The 22,294-nt window shown below is 47.7% G+C and overlaps 1 protein-coding gene across 1 annotated transcript; it reads left to right on the forward strand.

Annotated features, from left to right (window-relative positions):
• Positions 1-3,689: 3,689 nt before the first annotated feature.
• Positions 3,690-11,490, forward strand: LOC142570300 (uncharacterized). Its single transcript, XM_075678693.1, has 5 exons — positions 3,690-3,920; positions 3,980-5,055; positions 7,674-7,767; positions 9,235-9,286; positions 11,418-11,490. Exons 1-4 carry the CDS (start codon positions 3,690-3,692, stop codon positions 9,259-9,261), a joined length of 1,428 nt encoding a protein of 475 aa, XP_075534808.1. The 3' UTR covers positions 9,262-9,286; positions 11,418-11,490.
• Positions 11,491-22,294: the final 10,804 nt, after the last annotated feature.

A 22,294-nucleotide genomic window follows, 5' to 3' on the forward strand; every position in this document is an offset into this window, starting at 1 on the left:
TTTTTTTTTTTTTTGCGGTGCGGCGCACTTTCCCTGACGGCGTCGCGTGCGAGCTGTTGTGACTGTCTCGTTTCGCACAGCACACGATTTTGCGCGCCGTGCACGAGGACACTTGACCAGCGGTATAAGTCAGTGCTACACGAATACTGAAGCAGACACACGCGCATCACAGACCATGATCCCTCGCTGGAACACAGTAGAAAATAACATAGTTTCGGTGTCTGCGCGTGGGACCGCCCGACCATGGAAACAAGGAGACGAAACGGAAGTACATTTCTCTTGCTGCGGTGCGGAGCAAAACAAAGACACGCGGCACTAAGTATGGACAGCTGGGCTAGTTGGTTATGATTAGCATTATGAAACATCGTTCCAGCGCACAATTGAACAAGGACGTGTTCATCGTGTTGTCTTTCTCTTCTCGTCCGTGTTCAATTGTTGGCTGGAACGATGTTTCACACGCAGACATTCGGTTTGTGTGTTTGATTATTTCTCTAAGCTTTAATTCGTCTATTAAAGCAACTATATCACACAAATAACAGATGTTGCCTTGTATAATTCTCGAAGTCACATGTCACTACGAGCGACGTCACAGTACAAACACGTGTACGTAGGCGCACTAGCACGTGTACGCCATCCTCCGGCTTGGAGCGCGGCGGAAATTTCGCATCTTTCCGCGGCGCGTAGCGATGTAATACTTTGCAGACACGATCGTCTTCGCGCATTGTATGCTCTGCGCTTGTCAGCTCAAAATGGCCAGACCAGGTGAGGGGCCCTTTTAGAAAACACACTCGCATACACGCACGCACTCCACGCACACCAACGTGCAAGAAAGGACTCCTCTTTTCAGGTCACGTTAAAATAGGGGTCTCTTCATGGACGTTTGTGTGTATGTGAGTGCATGTACATGAGTGTTTGCTTGCGCTCTTAAGCTGTCGCCAAGATGCTTCACCAACTAGACCAACTACAACTTCTTTTCATGAGATGCCAATACTTAGGAGGAACAGAGGCTGTAATGGAGTCGGACAACGCCTGCATAACCGTGGCCCATTGCGTACCACTGGAGGATTCACCATTATTAGAGTGATTACCGAGAGAGAGAGAAAGAGAGAGAGAGAGAGAGAAAGACTTTATTGATTCTATCAAGGGTTTTAGCGGTGAGCCGTCTTGCGCTTGCTGCCTGGCTCTTCAGCACGGGTGTGCCCCTATTCCAGGGCTTCACTGAGCCTGGCCACTTCGCACGCGTGCTGCACCATTGCCCTTTGGGCGGTCAGCAGCGAGCTCACCGCCCAAATTAGCTCGACCTGTAGCGACCTCTACTGTGACGCATGTGTGTGACAGTCTCCTCTCTTGGACATAAAGATGCTTGATCGGCTGTTGAAGGATTTCTTCTTGTTTCTAGGCGATCTTGCTGCCAGATTCCTAGCACATTACGTCATCTTCCGTTCCTGTAATATTTCCTGAAATATTTTCGTTGCTTTCTAGCCAGAACGAAATGACTTCTTTTTTTTCGAATTCTGTCCGAGCCTCCCATAGTGGGCACAAGCCACGAACAGTGGGGAACGAAATCGAACCAATCAAGAAGTGCTCGACTCCAGCGGCTGGCTGTTCCCGGTGCTTTAGGGCTTTTGTCGTCTTCCTGCATTTCTGGGCTTTTCCGCGAGTGGAGTCGCGCCCCTTCGACTGCACAGGCCATACACCGCCCGGTATAACACAGGTGAGGCCCCCAAGCCGCAGCTCCATTTCCATCACTCGGCGTGTCCGCCGGTCGTGCTGTCGCTCCGACTCGCTGTTTCGAATGCGTGGTTGCAGTGCACATCCTCGAAGCACGACACGTTTTGTGCTTAGTTATGCGGTAAGGATGCGACCGCATGGCCGGCGACGTCATCTCGTCTGCTAGCGCCGTGGTTTTAGTTGTTCGAAAGAAGCGGTCTGAAAAGTATGCGTAGCTTTCCTTCTAGTGGATAGTTTCAAACTAAGCGTGGGAGAGTCGGTACAGGCGCTTAAGCGCCCACGAGGCCCTTCACCAGGTCCCGTTGGAGATTTAGGTTATATGCCTGGCAAGATGTAAACCGCCCCGTCCATAAGGTACGTTCTACCACCAAATGGTATGTGTGTTTGTATACATATTCGTGTAATGTGAAGACGTGGGATCGTTCCCTACCTGCGGCAAGTTGTTTTTTCATCCACTTTCACTGCCATTAATTTGTCATTTATTTAATTCAATTATTAAGTACAAGTAATAAGCCAAGGATTGTGCTGTCATGTATTCCGCACCAAACGTTAAAAGACCACTGATATTGGTGGGGGGATCTTCCTAGCCAGGAGATTTTTCTCACTCCAATAGTGTGCGCTGTGGATATTTTCTTGGCAATTTCGGGAAAAGTTCGCCTCATCAGTCCAGAGTACCTTGGTGAGAAAGCCAGAATCATGCTCCTCCTGAATCAAATCCAATTCGCAAGGTCGAGTCTCTTTTGGAGTTTCCCTTGATTCTAGGCATTGATGCAACTGCAGATGATAGGGGTGCAGTCCAGCTGTTCTCAAGATACTCCAGGCAGTTGAGCTGGACACACGGAGCTCTGCGCTCACGCTACGCGTGCTAGCGTGTGGATTACTCACCACGAAAGACAAAACGTTGGAGCGAACCTAATTATTTCTGACTGAAGCTCTCTGCCTCTTTCTTTTCAAGCTGCCGGTTTGCTTCAGCGGCTCGTTGGTGTTGAATATTGTCACCGGGCTCGGTCGCGTGCCAGGGTGCCAGCTTCGAAATATTCTTGCAGCCTGGCGTCTCTGTCCGCCTGCAGCACTTGTGGCAAGGATCATGTCTGCTTTTTCTTCGTTGGAAAAAGGCGTCACGAAATTGCTCGCGCTTTAACAGCCGATGTACGCTAGTCTATTGTTGTCTGGAACTACCACCACCACCACGTCCATCAGTCGCTTTACGCAGCGCAAACGATAACGGTTGCGAGCTTAAAACGAACAGCCAGCGTTCGCGTCGATGCCCTGTCGTTTTTTAAGCGGCAGCGCACCTATCGCTGTTTGTGCGCGGAACGCTTGGGAGCAGTGAAGTCACGACGCGCAATCGGGCATGTCACCTGGTATTTTTTTCCATTTCGCGGGAATCCGCAGTAAGCTGAAAAACACTAATACTTAGTAGATAGAAAGACAAAAACGGCTTATTCGGACGTTTTGCAAACCGCTGTGCAACTTTCTAATTGGATTTCTTCCCTAGCTTCATTGCTTCAGAAGTTGGTTTATTAATCTTGACTAATTATCAAAGTAAGCAAAATGCAAAACACAGCGTGACACACTACATACAAAAGTGAGCAGCATTTGATCACGAGACACCCTGTAGTGGGTGACTCCGGATTAATATTGACTACCAAGGGACCGTTAACGTGCTCCCAATGCACTGGATACGGGTGTACCTTGCGTTTCGCCCTCATCGAAATGCGGCCGCCGCGGCTGGGATTTGATCCCGCGACCTCGTGCTTAGTAGCGCAACACCATAGCCGCTAAGCCACCGCGGCAGATCCCGGTATGCATGAACAGCTGCTCGTTTAAATAAACCTGTGCAGTGTATAACAGGACGTTGACTGTGGCATGTAAGAATCAATTGCAGCTCTTGCTGTATATTTTGTCTTCAGACGTGCTGCTGGCTCCGACTGCACGTAGACGATCGAGGACGCACCATGTCCTCAAGTGCGTCATCGGGTGTGCCAAGCTACGGGGAGCTGCCAAGCAGTGGGACCAAGTCGTCGGGGTCACGACAAGCGAGGCCAGGGCAGCAGGACGAACAGGGAGCGCATCAGCCGTTGACCACGGAAGCGACTTCGTCCCACGAAGATGGGCACGAGTCGCCTACTGTGCACGCAAAGTTGTCCCATATCAACCTGGTCTGCTACACTCTGCTGGCTCTGCTGGTACCGGGCTTGCTAGGATCAGCGCTCACACTGATCGCCCTGCCGAGCTGTCTTGACAGAAAGGAGGACAGCGATGCTTCGGGCACTGTCGCCACGATTCCGTGTGTGCCAAAATCTACGGGGCAGCAAGCACCCGCTACGCCGACTACAACCCCTACAACCATCACCGCTTCGTTCACCACCCTTTCGTCCACCACCCCTGCGTCAACCACCCCTCCGTCCACCACTCCTTCGCCCACCACCCCTTCTTTCACCACCCCTGCGTCAACCACTCCTTCTTCCACCACTCCTTCTCCCAGCACTCCTTCGCCGACCACCCCTTCTTTCACCACCCCTGCGGCAACCACACCTTCTTCCACCACTCCTTCCGCCAGCACTCCTTCGTCCACCACTCCTTCACCCACCACTTCTTCTTCTACTACCCCTTCCACCATTCCTTCGCCGACCACTCATTCGCTCACCACTTCATCGTCAATCACCCCTTTGCCCATCACCCCTTCTTCTACCACCCCTGCGTCAACCACTCCTTCCAACACTGCTTCACCCACCACCCCTTCTTTCACTACCTCTTCCACCATTCCTTCGCCGACCACCCCTGCGTCAACCACTCCTTCCACCACTCCTTCACCCACCACCCCTTCTTCCACTACCCCTTCCACCATTCCTTCGCCGACCACTCCTTCGCTCACCACTCCATCGTCAACCACCCCTTCTTCCCCTACTCCTTCTCCCACCACTCCTTTGCCCACCACCCCTTCTTCCACCACCCCTGCGTCAACCACTCCTTCCACCACTCCTTCCCCCAGCACTCCGTCCACCACCCCTTCTTCTACCACTCCTTCGCCCACCACCCCTTCGTCTACCACCCCTTCTTCCACCACTCCTTCTACCACTCCTTCGCCCACCACTCCTTCGTCAGCCACCCCTTCGCCCACCACCACTTCTTCCAATACTCCTTCGGCCACCACCCCTTCTTCCAGTACTCCTTCCAGCACTCCTTCTTCCACCACTCCTTCGCCCAGCACCCCTTCGTCAACTACCCCTTCGTCAACCACTCCTTCGCCCACCACTCCTTCGTCCACCATTCCTTCGTCCACCATAGCTGCTGGCGCCTCCGTTGCATCGGAAGTTCTTGGTAAGCACACTGCTACCTGTAGGCAAAGGGGATATATGACCTAGATTCAACAGCTTTTAAATTATCCAGTTCCAGGATGAAGTCTCTGTGTGTATGTGTGTGTGCATCAGCATAAATTGAGCCACGAACAGGAAATAACTGATCAGAATATGTTGCACGCAATTCAATAATTATTTAACTCATTCATTTTTATAGCTTTATGCAGAGAAAAAGTACAGAAGTTATGGGGATCCCACGAACTGTTGGAATCGATGCTATGCGGAATATTTTGCAGGCAATTGACTATCCGGGCATCGGCAGAGGTTTCTCCAGGAGCTGCTGGATGTGCGAACATGTTTGTGCATCGCAAACCATAGGGTTTGGTGGCGTCTCAAACGTGGTCTTGGGACAAAGGAACAACACAGTAGTGCGGGCAATCACAAGTACATTTAATGCCCCTTTTATACCCCAATCTAGCCAGCCAAATTATTACCACTAGAACATGCCGACGGGCGCGTGGCAAATCGAGGAAACCGGACTCACCGCGACCGGATAGCGAGCAAATATGTTCACCCCCATGTTGGACACCAACGCTTAATCCTTCGCGTGTACGGTCATACAAACTTTGGCGTGTTCGAACGATCGTGTTCATACATTCCGGTTTCCTGCTACTAAGCCTTTCGCAGGACGGTCACGCGAACGGCCGGCGAGCACGCGAAACGTCTACACAGGCTACTCACTACACACATGCTACACAGGCTACTCAAGGAGGAACAGGCTACTCACTTTTGCGCCCGAGTAACCCCGCCCTTAGGTGGCGTTAATGGCGCAACACTCGCACCATATCTCAATCTGCAACCATACGCGAAGAAGCCGGATTACAGGAAACGCGAGCGCCATGCAGGAAAAACAGCATCAGGGGACGCTTGAGAATCGAGCTCTCCACAGTGTGTACGCCAGCCCCTGTCATCACGGAACATGACGGCGACGGCATGGCGACAGTTTTGTTTTTGTTTCAGCGAAGAAACATTACAACCTGTTCTGTTACGACCGGGGACGATCTCGAAGGCGGCGCAATGTCGCACTGCGTCTTCTTAGCGTTATCTGCTACGAGGAAAAGACGGGGGAATGTGGGCCGATCCCGAAGGCAGTGCAGTCTTTTGTTCGTGATACACGCGAAAGATGGAAACTAGCGAGCACGCACGGGCTCTCGCTCGTGCTAAGTGACGTCACGCACGCACCGGTCGTCTCGAAGAGCAAATCAGCGTTGGCACGAGATAAATGTGCGTGCGATCAAGTGTACATTAAGAAAAGCTATGGTGGCCTATCGGTTAGAGCGCCGGGCTGCTGTGCTCACTCCCACCATCTCTGTTCAATCCCACCATCTTACATTTGAATTTTATTTTTATTAAATAGACCCGAAACAAGGAGAGACACGAACCTAGCTATACCTACCTACTGCGAAGTGCCTAGATAAACCTATAAAAAGCTTCGTATTAAAATTTTTAGACCCGTTGGCAATGACTAGTAGAAGGTATAAATAGAACATGTGCTTGCGCCTAACAGGCAGGCTTTCAAACAGTTGCATTAAGCATAAAACATAAGTTTAAAGTCGCCTCAGTAATTCATAATTATATTTAAAAAAAAAAACAGCAAGACACGAAGGCTGCAACATCCTTAAAAAGAAAGTTATCGTGGTCCCAAATTGCAGTCAGACATAGTTGGGAAAAAGAAAGCTTAACAAAGAGAGCTAAAGGACGGAGCACTAAGCAAGCATGAAGCGCGAGGTAAGCTTGAACTTATAGATAAAAGAATGGCCACTATGTAAAAACTTACCCGCGTTATGTTCAACAAAACATTTCTTAAAAGCAGAAGGGAAATGGCACGCTCGTTTAATTTAAATTGAAAGCTCATTCCAAAGCTTTGTGCCAAAGCACTGCATTAAGCGTTCTCCGTTGTGATTATTTATTGGAGTTAGGCTAAAGTTTCTAAACGTTAGTGACGCGAGACGAGAAGAGGAAGGCGGACATATAGAAGGGGCTCTTGTAATACACAATGGAAGCTAAAACAAACTGTTTTCAATTTACGTAAGAAATCTAATGTTATCATCCTTCAATTATTTTAACATTAAATTTCGAGGTCTTACTTGCCAAACCCACGAAATGATTATAAGGCACGCCATAGTAGGGTACTCCGGAAATTTGGGCCACCTGGGGTTTTTTAACGTGCGCCTAAATCTAAGTACACGGGTGTTTTCGCATTTCGCCCCCATCGAAATGCGGCCGCCGTGGCCCGGATTCGATCCCGCGACCTCGTGCTCGCGGTAGTGCAACGCGAAAATGCAACGTTTAATAACTCTGAAGCCAGTTTCTAAGCACGGAGTGCAGTTGCAATTGTGGTTCACAAATTTACGTGAACCTGGAAACGAAACAACGTATCATAATGGTTTCAGAATTATTCGCGTTTGAATTTATTCTAGCTAGTGCGTACGATAGTTCTTTCAATCGATCCTACCCTGCAGCGGGATGTGTCCGGCGTGTCCTGAACTCTTTTTTTTTTTGACTGTTTGGCGTGAGGTACGTCAGAGGCTACATCACATGGCTGTGAAGTCACCGTCTTCCTGCCGTTTTTTTTCGCAGTGGATCCCCCCGTGAAGGTGTTCACGCGTGGCAAACTCTTCTACCGCTCAGCGTACGTGGACGACAGTCGCGGGCACCTCTTCGTCGGAGCCATGTACGTGGATAACTCCGCGCAGCGATGGAATTATGATTTACACACACACACACACACACACACACACACACACACACACACACACACACACACACACACACACACACACACACACACACACACACACACACACACACACACACACACACACACACACACACACACACACACACACACACACACACACACACACACACACACACACACACACACACACACACACACACACACACACACACACACACACACACACACACACACACACACACACACACACACACACACACACACACACACACACACACACACACACACACACACACACACACACACACACACACACACACACACACACACACACACACACACACACACACACACACACACACACACACACACACACACACACACACACACACACACACACACACACACACACACACACACACACACACACACACACACACACACACACACACACACACACACACACACACACACACACACACACACACACACACACACACACACACACACACACACACACACACACACACACACACACACACACACACACACACACACACACACACACACACACACACACACACACACACACACACACACACACACACACACACACACACACACACACACACACACACACACACACACACACACACACACACACACACACACACACACACACACACACACACACACACACACACACACACACACACACACACACACACACACACACACACACACACACACACACACACACACACACACACACACACACACACACACACACACACACACACACACACACACACACACACACACACACACACACACACACACACACACACACACACACACACACACACACACACACACACACACACACACACACACACACACACACACACACACACACACACACACACACACACACACACACACACACACACACACACACACACACACACACACACACACACACACACACACACACACACACACACACACACACACACACACACACACACACACACACACACACACACACACACACACACACACACACACACACACACACACACACACACACACACACACACACACACACACACACACACACACACACACACACACACACACACACACACACACACACACACACACACACACACACACACACGCACGCGCGCGCGCGCGCGCGCGCGCGCACACGCGCACACACGCGCACACACGCGCGCGCACACACACGCACGCACGCACGCACGCACGCACGCACGCACGCACGCACGCACGCACGCACGCACACGCACGCACACGCACGCACGCACTTCTTGAAAATTGTCGTGGTCAAAGTGTATTTGCAGTCGCTTTATCGAAGCAGCATACATATTTATGCATTTTCTGCCGGTGATCTTACGCAGTGGCATGTCTCACTCGCAGGGAGAAGCTGTTCCAGCTCCCGCTTGACGACATAAGCAGCCCAAATTCGAAGGTGATCAAAGCGCACACAGCACGTGTATTCACAGGTTCTCATAACTGCGGCAAGCAGTTGAATAATTTTTAGACTACCAGCACACAGGTACCTATTCGTTTGAATTCAGCATCATGTTTTATTTCACAAGGATTGCATTCAGAGACTCAAGAAACGGTATTCGCAGCGACCGACTCACCGCGGCAAGTATTGCACGCGGCAAAGATATTTGCTTTTAATTGCTTTTAACCCTTGCTTTTAATTAGGGAGTAAAACTGTGCTGTTGTCATATGGCAATACCGCTGCTGCTTACTAACTAAAGTTAGCTTGTTGTCCTTTAAACTTCATCATTACGTCGGATGTGCGTGTTTTTCATGAAAGCTCGCGTCCCCGCCGTTTCAGTGGAAAACAAGCCACGTGAACTCGTCAGAACAGTGTTGCCGAATGAGAGATCCTGACATGCACCGGGGTGGTTATAATCTTTACTGGAACATGGCGGCGCCAACGGACGACCGGGAATTATGGTATAACCTGGCGCGCCAATTAAAAGGCGTATATTTTGCTTTCCACCAGTTCGAGAACACACGCATCATTTTGCCGCTGTCTAGTTCATCACGAGAGTAGAGCATGCGCCCCGCTCACAAGCGAGGGGCACGCTAGAAGTTTGCAGTTGTAATTTATGTAATACAATGGGAATGTGCGCTCTTTGAGACAAAGAAAAACGTGAAAAAAAATATCCAACATGGTGCCGCGCGGTCATTGTTCGTGTTGTCATCGCCCCAACGCCCTGATCGCAACGCTGCATACTAAAGGCCAATTCTTATAGTCGGATCATTCGAATATTGTAAGGGACAACAACAGCTCTTGCACTCTGCATGGAGAAGGACTGATGCAAATGGAGAGTCGTCTGAATGACGCTGCTTCAGCAGTGCCCAAGCTGCGCAGACGATCGAGTTCTTGAGCAAACGCGTGGAAGATGTCACTTATGCGCAAGTGCTACCAGCCTGAGGCAGCCTAAGGATTGGCTCTCTCAACTTGGACGCCCCCCCCCCCCCCCTAGTTTATTATTTCACCCATCTCTCAACACGTTTGTATTTCTTCAAGAAGATGTGCCGTGCCATAGTATTGCTCTTAGCTCCTTTCAGCGAGCGCTACACTCTACTGAATCCATCTGGGAGGTGCCCTGAATCTTTTTCGCTACTTTTATTGTTATCGTGCCCCAGATGGTGGCCGTGTTGCATGACATCTGGGGTATATGCATCAAATAATGTAAACGAGCCTTTTGTTGCCGAATAGACTCCGCAATACCTTCCTTTTCACTTTCACTTTTCATTAAATGGGAATACTGAGTATTCGATATTCGATTCGTCGTTCGACGGTCGTTTTCTCGAATATTCGCATTCGATTCGATTATAAGATTTCGCTATTTGAATTCCCCTGTCATTTTTTACTATGGTCATGAGCCAGGAAGCCCGTTCGTTCTACCTTCTGACAATACCTGGGCACGCACAATGCGGACAATAGCCCTGTGTAGCGCGTGGCCATCTTAGGAGTGCGCCTTAGTTTACTGTGCCGAACCTGTTCGCAAACCGTTATGAAATTTTATTTCTCTCAGCCGGCACTGAACCGGAACGAAATCGGAGCGCTTTGAACCCGAAACCGAACCGAACCTAAAATTTATGGTTCGATACTCTTGCCATAGAGCTTACGGTATGTAGTATTTCTTATGGTGGTAGTAAAGACGTCTTCACTAGTGCTCTGGTTCAATTTCGCTATCGAAATAAGTGCTGGAAAGGGAATAATTGAAAAAGATAGTAAACTGTTTCTATTACTTATCGGGACAATCTAATGTTTCAAACAGGTAATTTCCGATATTTCCTTAACTGAACTTAACAAGGCAGAACAACGTTGACTGTTACCGGTGATGAAAAAGAAAAAAAAAAGGTTTGTTCGACCGAAAAAGATCAGAAGGTATATTTTTGAATGGCCTAAAGCAGCATCGTACAGCAGATAATTAGAGAGTTGCCTACATCGTTCGTCGTGCTTCAAGAAGACATGAGTATATGTACATTTATATTGTATGGCGTACGAGTACGAGTATGTTCACCATTTCGATTCAGGTTACATTTTTCACCAAACGCCATTTATGCAGGAGCTTGATTTGATGGCTCCAAGCGACAACGTGAACAAGTGTGGTGTCTACAGGGGACAACATCGGGTACGTGACACGTTATTGTAGGTATGAGCGCTTGGTCTTATGCGACATCTTGCATGGAGTGTAGACATGCATCCGTGGTTTTGGTAAGCGCCGAGGTTAAGCGGTGTGCGTGAACACGCAGAATAAGTTTCTTTTGCGTTGAACTTTCGCGTATAGAGTTCACTACGGAACTTGTCGTCTTTCGTCCAGAAGGCAAGATGACCTTTATTCGCAAGAGGCCTTAGCGCCATTCTGAATTAATCAATAGGATTCATTCATTCATTGCTTCGTGCGGCTGTCGCTCGACCGTCGACAGCACATGACGCAAGGCTGTTTCAGAATGTTCCAGTTGTAGGAAATCGGATCTAGGCAAGTGCCTGGAAACTCGAATTTTACGTCAGTTCGTTGGAACGTTGCGCGCCGTGAATGAGCGAGACGCCCTTCAAATCGTGACCAACTGCGTGAGCGGCCGCTCGACCCGCCTGACCGCAGCTGGGCAAGGACGTGGACTGCCGCAACCACATCCGCGTGGTGCAGCCGATACGGGACGGAAGCACGCTCTACATCTGCGGCACCAACGCCAGGGCGCCCACGGATTGGCAAGTGCAGGTGCGTATGGCTCGGCGGGGGCGCTCTCTCCACGTTTCAATCGCAGCCTGAACCTGTCTCGCTACACGCACTGCCACATGACTAGCGTGTAGCGTAGCGACAATCTATCCCGAATCGTCAGTCAGCGGCAGGGTGACCTTACACGTATGTGCACTCGAGGTTTCACTGTGAGGCTGTATGGAGGTCCTGTAATTTCTCGTTGCGAACAAAAGCAGGACAAATTGCCGTTGAAAGGCGGACCCACGTTCAGCAGGACGGACCTGTCTTCGTCGTCGCAGGTTGTCTTTAAATAGCTTTACCTTTTGTTTAAGCCCTGTGCGCACCCTGATTCTCAACATGCGACTCCAGGCGAAGCTAGTCGCTGTCGTTGATGTGTGATGCGCTTGTTTGTATGCCTTCCTGTCTAATAGCCGGTGGCTACCTTAATATTTCATATCTTAATTTTGTAGTATTTCGCCCAAAAAAGGACACGCGGGTTCTTAAGAGTACAGCTGTCTTGTACACTTCAACTGATTCACAGTGGGGCGAGCAAGGGAAGCTTCAGCGTGGAGCCAACCCTTCGGCAACTGGACTCACGTTTTGCTTTTCGAAACGACGACCCCAGGCTGAGGTTTCTCTTGTTCATTTCAGCTGTGTTCTCTGGTCGAGGGGTGCGCGTTTAGTTTGCGCCAAAAGGCACCGTATAGTAGATGTAAACCGACTTTTACCGGTAAGTTCTGTTACGCGACGTTCGATGCCTCCGTTTAGTCGCGGTAGTCTGGGCAGCCGTCTTTTCGATGCCATCTCCATCACAGCGTGTCGGTTTGTATCGGCCCGTTTGTGCTTACTTCCCGTGCCGTCTCGCGGGGCTCCGCAGGCTGCAGACCTCACCCTGGTGCCGGCGGCCAACCAGGTGCCCGTACTGGGAGTCAACACATCGAATGAGGCGCAGGGTCGCTGCCCCAACTACCTCCATCAGAGCTCTCGGACGTTGTGGCTGGGTGAGCGTGCGCGCCTGCTGATTGGGTGAAAATGTGTCTTATTGCCACATTTGTGCATGTGTGTGGATGCGATGGTGAAGGCTCGGCTCGAAGGCGTAAGAGAGCGTTTTAGCTAGTAGCCAAGATGATTTGCCTATTGAAATATAAGTAAAAAAACAAATTATACAGAGATGCTCTCATGAGACAACCGCTTGAGCAATTTGAATGAAATTTGTTGCGTTTGAGAGAAAAATCAGCTCTCGCAACTCTAGGAAAAAAATCTTGATTTAGGACCTACTGGTTTTTACATAACTTGTCGAAAATAGGCAACTTCGAAAAAAAAAGAAGCACTAAGTTTGCGAATTCGTATCTCCGCACCAAAAACAGACGTCGCAGTTATGTAAACTGCATCTGTTGGAGCATCAAAGGCGGAAAACTTATATATTATCATTATTTACTACTGAGCTATATAGAGTTATAAACTTGTTACTCCAGTTTTATTTTGCATTAAAAAAATGCGGCTGTACGCGGCCGGAAATATATTACTAATCTGTAAGACTTTTAAGAAATTATGGGGTTTTACGTGCCAAAAGCACTTTCTGGTTGTGGGGCACGCCGTAGTGGAGAACTTCGGAAATTTCGACCACCTGGGGTTCTTTAACGTGCACGTAAATCTAAGCACGCGGATGTTTTCGCCCCCATCGAAATGCGGCCGCCATGGCCGGGATTCGATCCCGCGATTTCGTGCTCAGCAGCCCAACAACATAGCCACGGAGCAACCACGGCAGGTGAGTAAGACTCTTGCACAACACTTCTGAACACTGTAACAAATCTACGTAAGCTGTAAACCAATAAGACAAGTTTGTCCACTTTAGATGCTCTAACGGATGCTGTTTACAAAACGGTGATATTTGGTTTTAGTGCAAAGGTAAGGATTTGTAAACTTCGGGCCTCAATTTTTTTTCCCAATATTATCAATTTTCGGCCAATTATTTCGCCAACGCTCTGCTTGCTATCTGTTGCTCTTCTTGATAGCTCACTTGGCATTGAGAAAACCTAGGAAACGAACATAGGGGAGTTCGATTCCTGAAGTAGGAACGGAATAACTCGTACAGGCTTGGTGGTTGGCAAGTTTCGATTCCTGTAATCTTCCTCCGCCTTGGTGATTGCTGTGCATGACTATGCATTCTGGTTTGTCCTTTAGCTCACGTTTCTCCACGCAGACGACGCGCCCACGAACGGCAGCTCGTGCGTGGTGGCCCTGACCGTGCTGCCGACAGACCAGTACGGTTTCTTCCGGCTAACCCCGAGAGAATTTCCGCTGCGCTCCACGGACACGCGCGCCGTGCAAAGTGAGTACGACTGCGAGCTCATCGGGTGCTGATATCTTATGCCACGCCCAATGTACATCCCTTGCCGACACGCCAAACAGCTGGCCCCTATTAGGGAGGCCACCGCATTGACTCGGTGGCTGCCAGTGGGAAGGCTGAGAGCCCGTACATTCCAACAGGGAAGCCTGCTTCAAGGTGCCGTGTCCAAATAGGCACGCAGGCGACATATATAGCTCGATCACAATTCTTCATTTTCCCACAAAGCATGGCTTTTAATGGTTTTCCTCGTTGACGTCATACCTGGAGTGGGCGTGCGCTGTCATCTAGGTTTGCATCTCGTATTCGACAATTCACACTTTGTCCGCACCTTGCGTGGGCCGCATTCACGGCTGCTTTTTTTTGTTTCTCTGTTGCAGAGCCCCACGTGGTAGACGCCTTCTCGACGGCCGAGCACGCCTACTTCGTGTTCCGCGAGGAAGGCATCGAGCGCAAGGCGTGCGGAGCCAGAAACGTTTCGACGCTGGCACGCCTCTGCAAGGTGCGCGTCCAATAACGCACGTTTTCGACACACGCGGTGCCTTGCTGACGAGGCCGAACGTTATGTTTCAAGCGGCACCTCTTCTCTATAACCAGCCGCGGAGGCCCAGTGACTGGGATGTTGCAGGTTCACGAGGCTGCAGGTTCAATCCGCAGTGGCATAATTCAGACTGAATACAATAGTGAACGTCAGGGAACCCCGCACAGTCAAAATTGTTTCGGTTCCCTCAACTACAGCGTCCCTCGTACGATCGAGTGCCACTTTCGGACGTTAAATCCCTTGAAATAACCAATGGGTGGCAGTGCCACTCTCGTACGCTAGAAAGTTCTTCCACTCTACGAACACTCCACCTTGATTGAAATAATAATAATAATAATAATAATAATAATAATAATAATAATAATAATAATAATAATAATAATAATAATAATAATAATAATAATAATAATAATAATAATAATAATAATAATAATAATAATTCCCTTGGAAACGGGGCGAAGGCAAACAGTCACATAGACTGTCTTAATTAGTCAGGTTTTACTACTTCTAGCTCCATCTAGCCTTTTGCCTATCCGATCCCGATCTTAACTTTTGTATTTAAAATCTCTGTTACCGTATATTACCCTTATATACGATTGCAATGACTCCGGTTCTACGAATCTCGGGTCCTATAGCGTAAAACTATTCCAATATGTTTTTATTCCAATCTCTTGACGTCAATTTTGCGCAACCGCCGACGCAAGCATCGGTCGGTAACCTACAGGGTTGGCTGAACTGACCAATGAAACGCTCTCCTCTTTCATAGGAGGTCACTTTTCTTTGCTTGAAAGACGAATAACATTGCCTACACTGAGCGTATTGTCTTATCTAATTGGCTGACAATAGGCGAGGAGCACGCTCATGTGAAGACGGATGCGATGGGGCCAAGCCACTGCACTGAAAATCGATAACCGGATGGAGAGGGTGGTGCTGGCGCCTGCGATTGGTCCGCTTTCCCTTACTTGTATTGCGGTGGCTGGTCGAAAGTCGCGGCGACATGCAATGGAAGCTCAAGAATGACGCTAAAACGGCTCCTCAGATCCGTTTTAGAGGAGTTGGCAGAACGAGGTCGTAAACGTGCTGAAAGGGCTCGAAAACGTTACACGGCAATGTAAAAAGTCTTATTATACACAAATAAACCCATGCTCTCCGGCACGTGCGAGTAGCCACTGCATGAGCGGTCGACGGCCGCCATCTTTTATTCCTTTCGGAACGGGGCAGCCTGCGGCTATTCAGAAGAAAATTCAGTTTCGTTCGGCATAATAATGAATCTTTAACGAGTACACGTCACTGTGACGCGGTGAGTTTCTGCGGTTTTGTGACGTCGCGTGACAGGCGGGCGAAGTGGGTGCAGCCCGAAAAGTTTTGACCAATAGCCGAGGGCTAATGGCGAAAAGGCATCGAATCAGAAATGACTATGTTTCTTTTATTCGGTCAAATCATACATAATCAGTGTGCACACGTCATATCAGATGGGGAGCTATCGCGGTTTTCGTGACGTCTCGTGACAGACAGGTGAAGTTGGGGTGGTTCAAAAGAGGTTTTGACCAATCGAGAAAGGCTGACTACAGAATTGGAATAGAAAAGTCTGGAATAGTTTCACGTTATAGCGTTATAGCGTTACATGACCGGGGTTGTTGGAGAAGTATGAGAGAGGCCTTTGCCCTGCAGTGGGCGTAACCAGGCTGATGATGATGATGATGATGATGATGATAGCGCCCCTCTTCTCTTTGCTTTTTTTCAATCAATATACTCTAAACGTACGTTACTGCCGACCAATTAGTCCTTCCATCTGCTTTAAATCCCAACGCTTCAGTAAAGTGGACATAGCCTACGGGCCTTGCTGGGTGAATATCCTGGCATTTCATGTCGTTTTTGATATTTTCTTGCAGCACACACGTCTTATCCTGTGAAACATATTTGCTCCGGTATGTTTTTATCTTTAGGCGACCAGCTCGCGCCTCAAGTAGTAAGACGCTGCCGCTTGCGTTATCATACAGATTTTCCCACCTGAGTTCTTTCTTGCCGTTTTTGTAAATCTCCATGGCCTTTTTTATTTCCGTCCTTTGAATCCAGTTTACCGTTCCTGTTTCTCGGACTTTCCTTTTTCTTTTGGCTCTCGGTTGTCCATTTACACTTCCAATTACTCTGTGCTTGGTTGCTAACTTTCTCGACGTCTGTCATTTCTTTTCTACGCTCTTGATGTACAGATATTTATCCACTTTAGCCGGCCATTTCTTTTCATGCACGTTCCTTAGTCTTTCTTCAATAGTAATTTTGCTCTGTGGTTCTCTGACTGCGAAAGAAGCCCGACCTATGTTGCCTTGCACTGTGGTCACTGCGCTTCGTGAGCAGCCATGACAATTCTTGGCATGTTTATGTGTGTGTGTGACAACTTTATTAATTATCCTGCAATTGATGGCCTGGGTCTAGGCCACGCCGGGGATAGCAGAGAGACCCTGTCTCTCCGTAGCTTCCCGGGCTTGCTGGATGGCCCAAAGTTCGTCCTGAAAAGCTGAGCTAGTCAGTGCGGCTCACCACCGCGTTTCTAGTTTGTCCCGGGGGACTGGGATGTTTAGTGTCTTAATGAATTAAGGGACGGCGCTGTGCTCAAATCGGTGGAGTGAAGGAGCAGCTTCGAGACGAAGATTGCTTGAGAATGCCGAGACGACACTGCCGCCGGTTGGTTATGACGTTCACTGATTGCTGTTATACCGGCAGTGTCAAGTACGTTGACGGGGCAGCAGCAGCAGCAGCAGTGGTGACTTGCTGTGACGCTGTGTTCCTTTCCTCCCGTAAAACGGAGGGAAGGAGTTAACTCTTCATCGCAACTATTCTTTTTTTTTGTGAGGGAAGTAGCTGCTTTTATGCGAGCAGGGGCAGTTTCTTGAGGGGCGCCGAAAGCGCGATAAGTAGAATGACGCTACGTAGCTAGGAATAGAACTTACAACTGCGAAGTCAAAGACTAAACTGCACTTAATCCCCCTCCCTAAGGCACGCTTTCCTGTTCACGCCCTTTCGGGTGCAGTTTTCAGTTCAGTATGTACGCCACGTTGTATTAATCGTTCCTTCATTTCGGTTTCGAGCGTAGAAAAAAAGATATATTAGCTGTTTTGTACCGTTGTCCTTTGTATTATTTGCTAGTGGGGAAGCATATACATTGTGTCCCAATTATCATGCACCGAGATCTAACAATATGAAACTGCCACGTAACTGGACACAACCAAGGCAATGTTGTTTGCCGTCGCTTGGATATCTTTTGCATTCCGCTATAATTACACAGTTAGCCTTAATAAACTGATCCACTTCTGAAATATAATAATTAGATGATAAGTGTGTATAAGAAAATTGCATATCTAATTTGCAGTCACCCTGTTGCTGACACAGTTCCCACCATTGTAGCTGTCCACTTACGCGCCATCATGAAAAATAAAACACCTCTGAAACAATTGTGCCACAAGACACACTCTAGTCTTGTGTTGTTTTTTCATACGAGCCGTTCCTTAGTAACTGTTCTTTTTTTTAACTAACAGAACGAGGTTGGCGTCAGCACACGGTCTGCCGACCCGTGGACGACATTGATGAAGACCCGCCTTCAATGCGTCGACATTACTGCAGCCAATTTCATCTTCAACGAAATATGTGAGTAGGGCTTACCTGCGTGTAACACATAAGTCAACCTACGTCAAATTTCTGCTCCAGATACTTTGATTCATTCAATATATGTGTCGTTGTTTTCACTTGCTTTTCTTCTGAGCTGTATCAGGATGCATCATCATGTGGTGTCGTGTGTTGCCATTGTGCGCGGTAAATAAATAAATAAATAAATAAATAAATAAATAAATAAATAAATAAATAAATAAAATCCCTGCTGGCAAGCCTAGCACCGTCACACAGACTTACTTTCAGTACTAACGATAACCGTTCGGACTGATGACCTCTCTGAACCGATTACTCACGCGTGTAATAAATACTTCTTTGAGTGGAAGTGGGAAAGCGCGCCCTCAGTAACGCCCGTATTCTATAACATTCCTCCAGTCAGCAAGAATACGGATGACAACGTCACTCCTAGAATGACGTGGTCATTGCGCTTAAGCGATACTTCATGGTGATTCCGGTTGAAAAATCATGTAATCAGGCACTGTTGACGTCTGTTCAAATCCACTGGGGTGCGCATAGGTTTATTTTTCAGGCAACTACTCGCCGTCGGAATTATTCAGAAATGCTAATGCAACATATTGGGTGGCGCGCACTGTTTCCCGCAAGACCTTGGAGGTTTTGCTTATTGAACCACAGCGTCCTCTTCAGCCAAGGGACGGCGCTCTGCTCCATTCGATGGAAACGTCTACCTTCCAGAAGCGTTGGGACTCTAAGTGCATGGAAGCATAAACCGGTCAGCAGTCGCGATAACCCCCTTCAGTCACGAATTGTAGATAATTGCATGAAATTTAGATGCTATTATGCCAAGATGCTGGAGACTCCACAGAAACCAAGTCAATGAGGGATGAGAATGACTCTGTGCATTTTATACTGACCCATCATAATTACATAGTAATTAAATATTCATATATTGTACAGTCAGTCATGCTCCGTTTCTTCATTAAAATATTCAATCACCCACTCAAATTACACGCTAAGGGTAATTATTGGGTGCTAGCATTACAAAAAGGGAAAAAATATTTCGCAATAACTATCGAAATGTCCCACTCCAAACATCTAGTCAAATATGGTTGTGCCTTCACCAAAGTGGTCGTCTGACGCGATACATTTCACCCAGAAGTGAAATGGGTGCACTTTAGGAAAGCTGAACGTTCAATTTACCGAAAGTTTAATGTTTGTTGTCTATTCCTTGCAACCACTGCACAGTAATGGCAAAAATAAGTCGCGTCTACAAACGTGTGCGCCGTGACTGAAGGGGATAAGCAAAATATGTTTAGGGCATTGGTGAAAAACAAAAGCAGGGAAGAGATTTATAGGATCAGAGTCTTTTAAGTCAGAGGTAGGGGTTAATAAAATAATGAAAGATGAAGGAGACAGGCAATATGCTAGACGGCGATATCGGATTTAAACATGATTAGATCAAGACAGTTTTTCGCCGACCCGTATCGAAGGGGATGACAATGAAGAGCTTCATCATCATCATTATGGTTAACTTGGTGGAGTCGTAGAAGAGTTTTTAGTCGAAGCTCATTCGTGACTACGGCGATAAGTTTTATTTCCATTGGCATAAGAGAACACGTTTTGATTTCTTACGCGCAGGTATAATGCGCGCATATGCTTCCTCTCCCCTTCGTGCTTTTGAGCTGACGCTCATTCGGACTGACAGCAGGCCACATGCAATTATGTCGTCACCAAGAGAGCTTTCTTTGAAACGATAAAAAAGAACAACGACTTACAGAAATGTTCTAAGATAATCTTAAGGTTGGTATATACGCGTGTCTGGCAAGTGCGGCTGTTATCCGTAGCGTTTGGAAAGGTAATCACACCATAGTGAAGTCCCATTCGACCATTTACAATTGACTGACTGACCTCATCTCCTTTGGTATCCTCTTCGTCGTCATCGCAGACGCTTCTCACTGGGTTCCCAATTTGGAGAACGGCGTGCTCTTCGGAGCCTTCGTCACCGTCACGTGAGTGAAACCGCTGCAGTAGTTTTACGTATACTCGTTTGACCGCATGTGCATAAATGACGTACCCGTTTCTCGAAACCAAAAAGCATAATTATATATGCCAGTTGGTTCGTCTTGCCGAGAGGAATGACAATAGGGTTTTAGCGAGGTTAATCTCCGTCATAAATAGAGCCACGGAGGAGAGGAACTGTCACGTTCCGGACCGTGTGGCCGATAGACGATGTGCGAATAACGATGGAAAGATGTGATGTTCCACACAGCGCGCAGAAGACGTGGGTACTAACGTACCGAGACAAACAATGGTCTCTCTAGAGGCAGCTGGTGTAACAGGGGCAACTGGATTAATGTATGCGGACGACATAGTGCTAATAAACTTGTAAGCAACTTTCTTTCGCTATGCAGCGACAGCTAGAAAGCCACACGTGTAGTAGCATCGCTGGATATAGTACCATGTTTAAATCAGTAATATAACTGTACAATTTGAAATCTTGAACAGTGTTCATGTTTTTCCTGAACAGTGTTTTTTGTAATAAATATATAAGTAAACTATGTACTCTGTCTATAACTGAGTAATATAAGATAATGATAACTGGAGCGGACATTTCTGTCACCCTCATCAAAAAGTGACAGAACTGTGTGCTCCGACTATCATTCTAACTTGTTATGTAGGTTTTGTTTTGTCGCACTTTATCGAATTCCGCTATTTGTGCATCTTCACCCAATATATACATACGTATTTTCAAGTAAAGGGTGTTAGTCTGCGTTCTTGTCGTCTACTCTTCGCCCGTTCCCTTCGTGCCGTTCGCAAGTATTCAATTAGAAAGAGCGAGAAAGATTGAGAGCGAGTTCTCCTCCTTTCGCTCCCGGCTATATGGGAGATTGCGTAATCGCAGAGCGCTCCCGATGAACTCCTTGTAGTGAATTAGATATGATGCTCTTTCACCAGCACGAACCGTGTGTACAGTCCGAAGGGCACATAGGTGATAGCTGCCGTATGACACTTCTAACACTTGATTGAGTTTTTTTTTAGAATTCTTGTATTTGATTCATCCATGTAGCTTTCCACAGAGATTTGCCACAGGCTTTCACCAATTTTCGTTAAATTTGACCTTTGTGGAATGTGCGTCGAGAAGACACTGGAGAAACAAATTACATTTCTCGTTAACAGGCACAGAAAAGCCGGAAGAACGAGGGTCCAATAATTATTTGTAACGCTCTTACTTGAGCAGCAAACAAGCAAAGCGCGGGACCCATTGAAGTCAACATGGCCCGCGTTTTTACAATATGTAATTTTTTGATAATGTAGAGTTCTCTCGGGACATAGGGAAACGTACCTGAAAATGGCAGCGTGACACTCTCGAGTACTAGCCGAAGGAAGTTTTTACAAAGGCACTAATTGATGTATATGTGTAGCTTGGCACACAAATTTCCGATAGGGCTCCGTTGAGCTTCGCCGAATGTGGTTTTGCTGGCCTTTGTAGTAACACCAGAGCAGGTTGCAAAATTTTGCGCAGCTCGTACAGCATTGTCATAAAGGTCCAGGGCATTTGAAAAGGTAAGTCATTGCAAATGCCGTAATCAACCTAGAGAAATAGAATTTTGCGTACAGCATACCCAGCACGTTCCCACTAGTTTCTTCGAATATAAACGAGCTGGCTTGTACACTTCATCGAGGACACCTGACAATCAAATCACATCCCTGGTTATCGCGCGTAGGAGAAAAAAA

This window comes from Dermacentor variabilis, chromosome 2 (genome assembly GCF_050947875.1).
Source record: "Dermacentor variabilis isolate Ectoservices chromosome 2, ASM5094787v1, whole genome shotgun sequence".
Lineage (NCBI taxonomy): Eukaryota > Metazoa > Arthropoda > Arachnida > Ixodida > Ixodidae > Dermacentor > Dermacentor variabilis.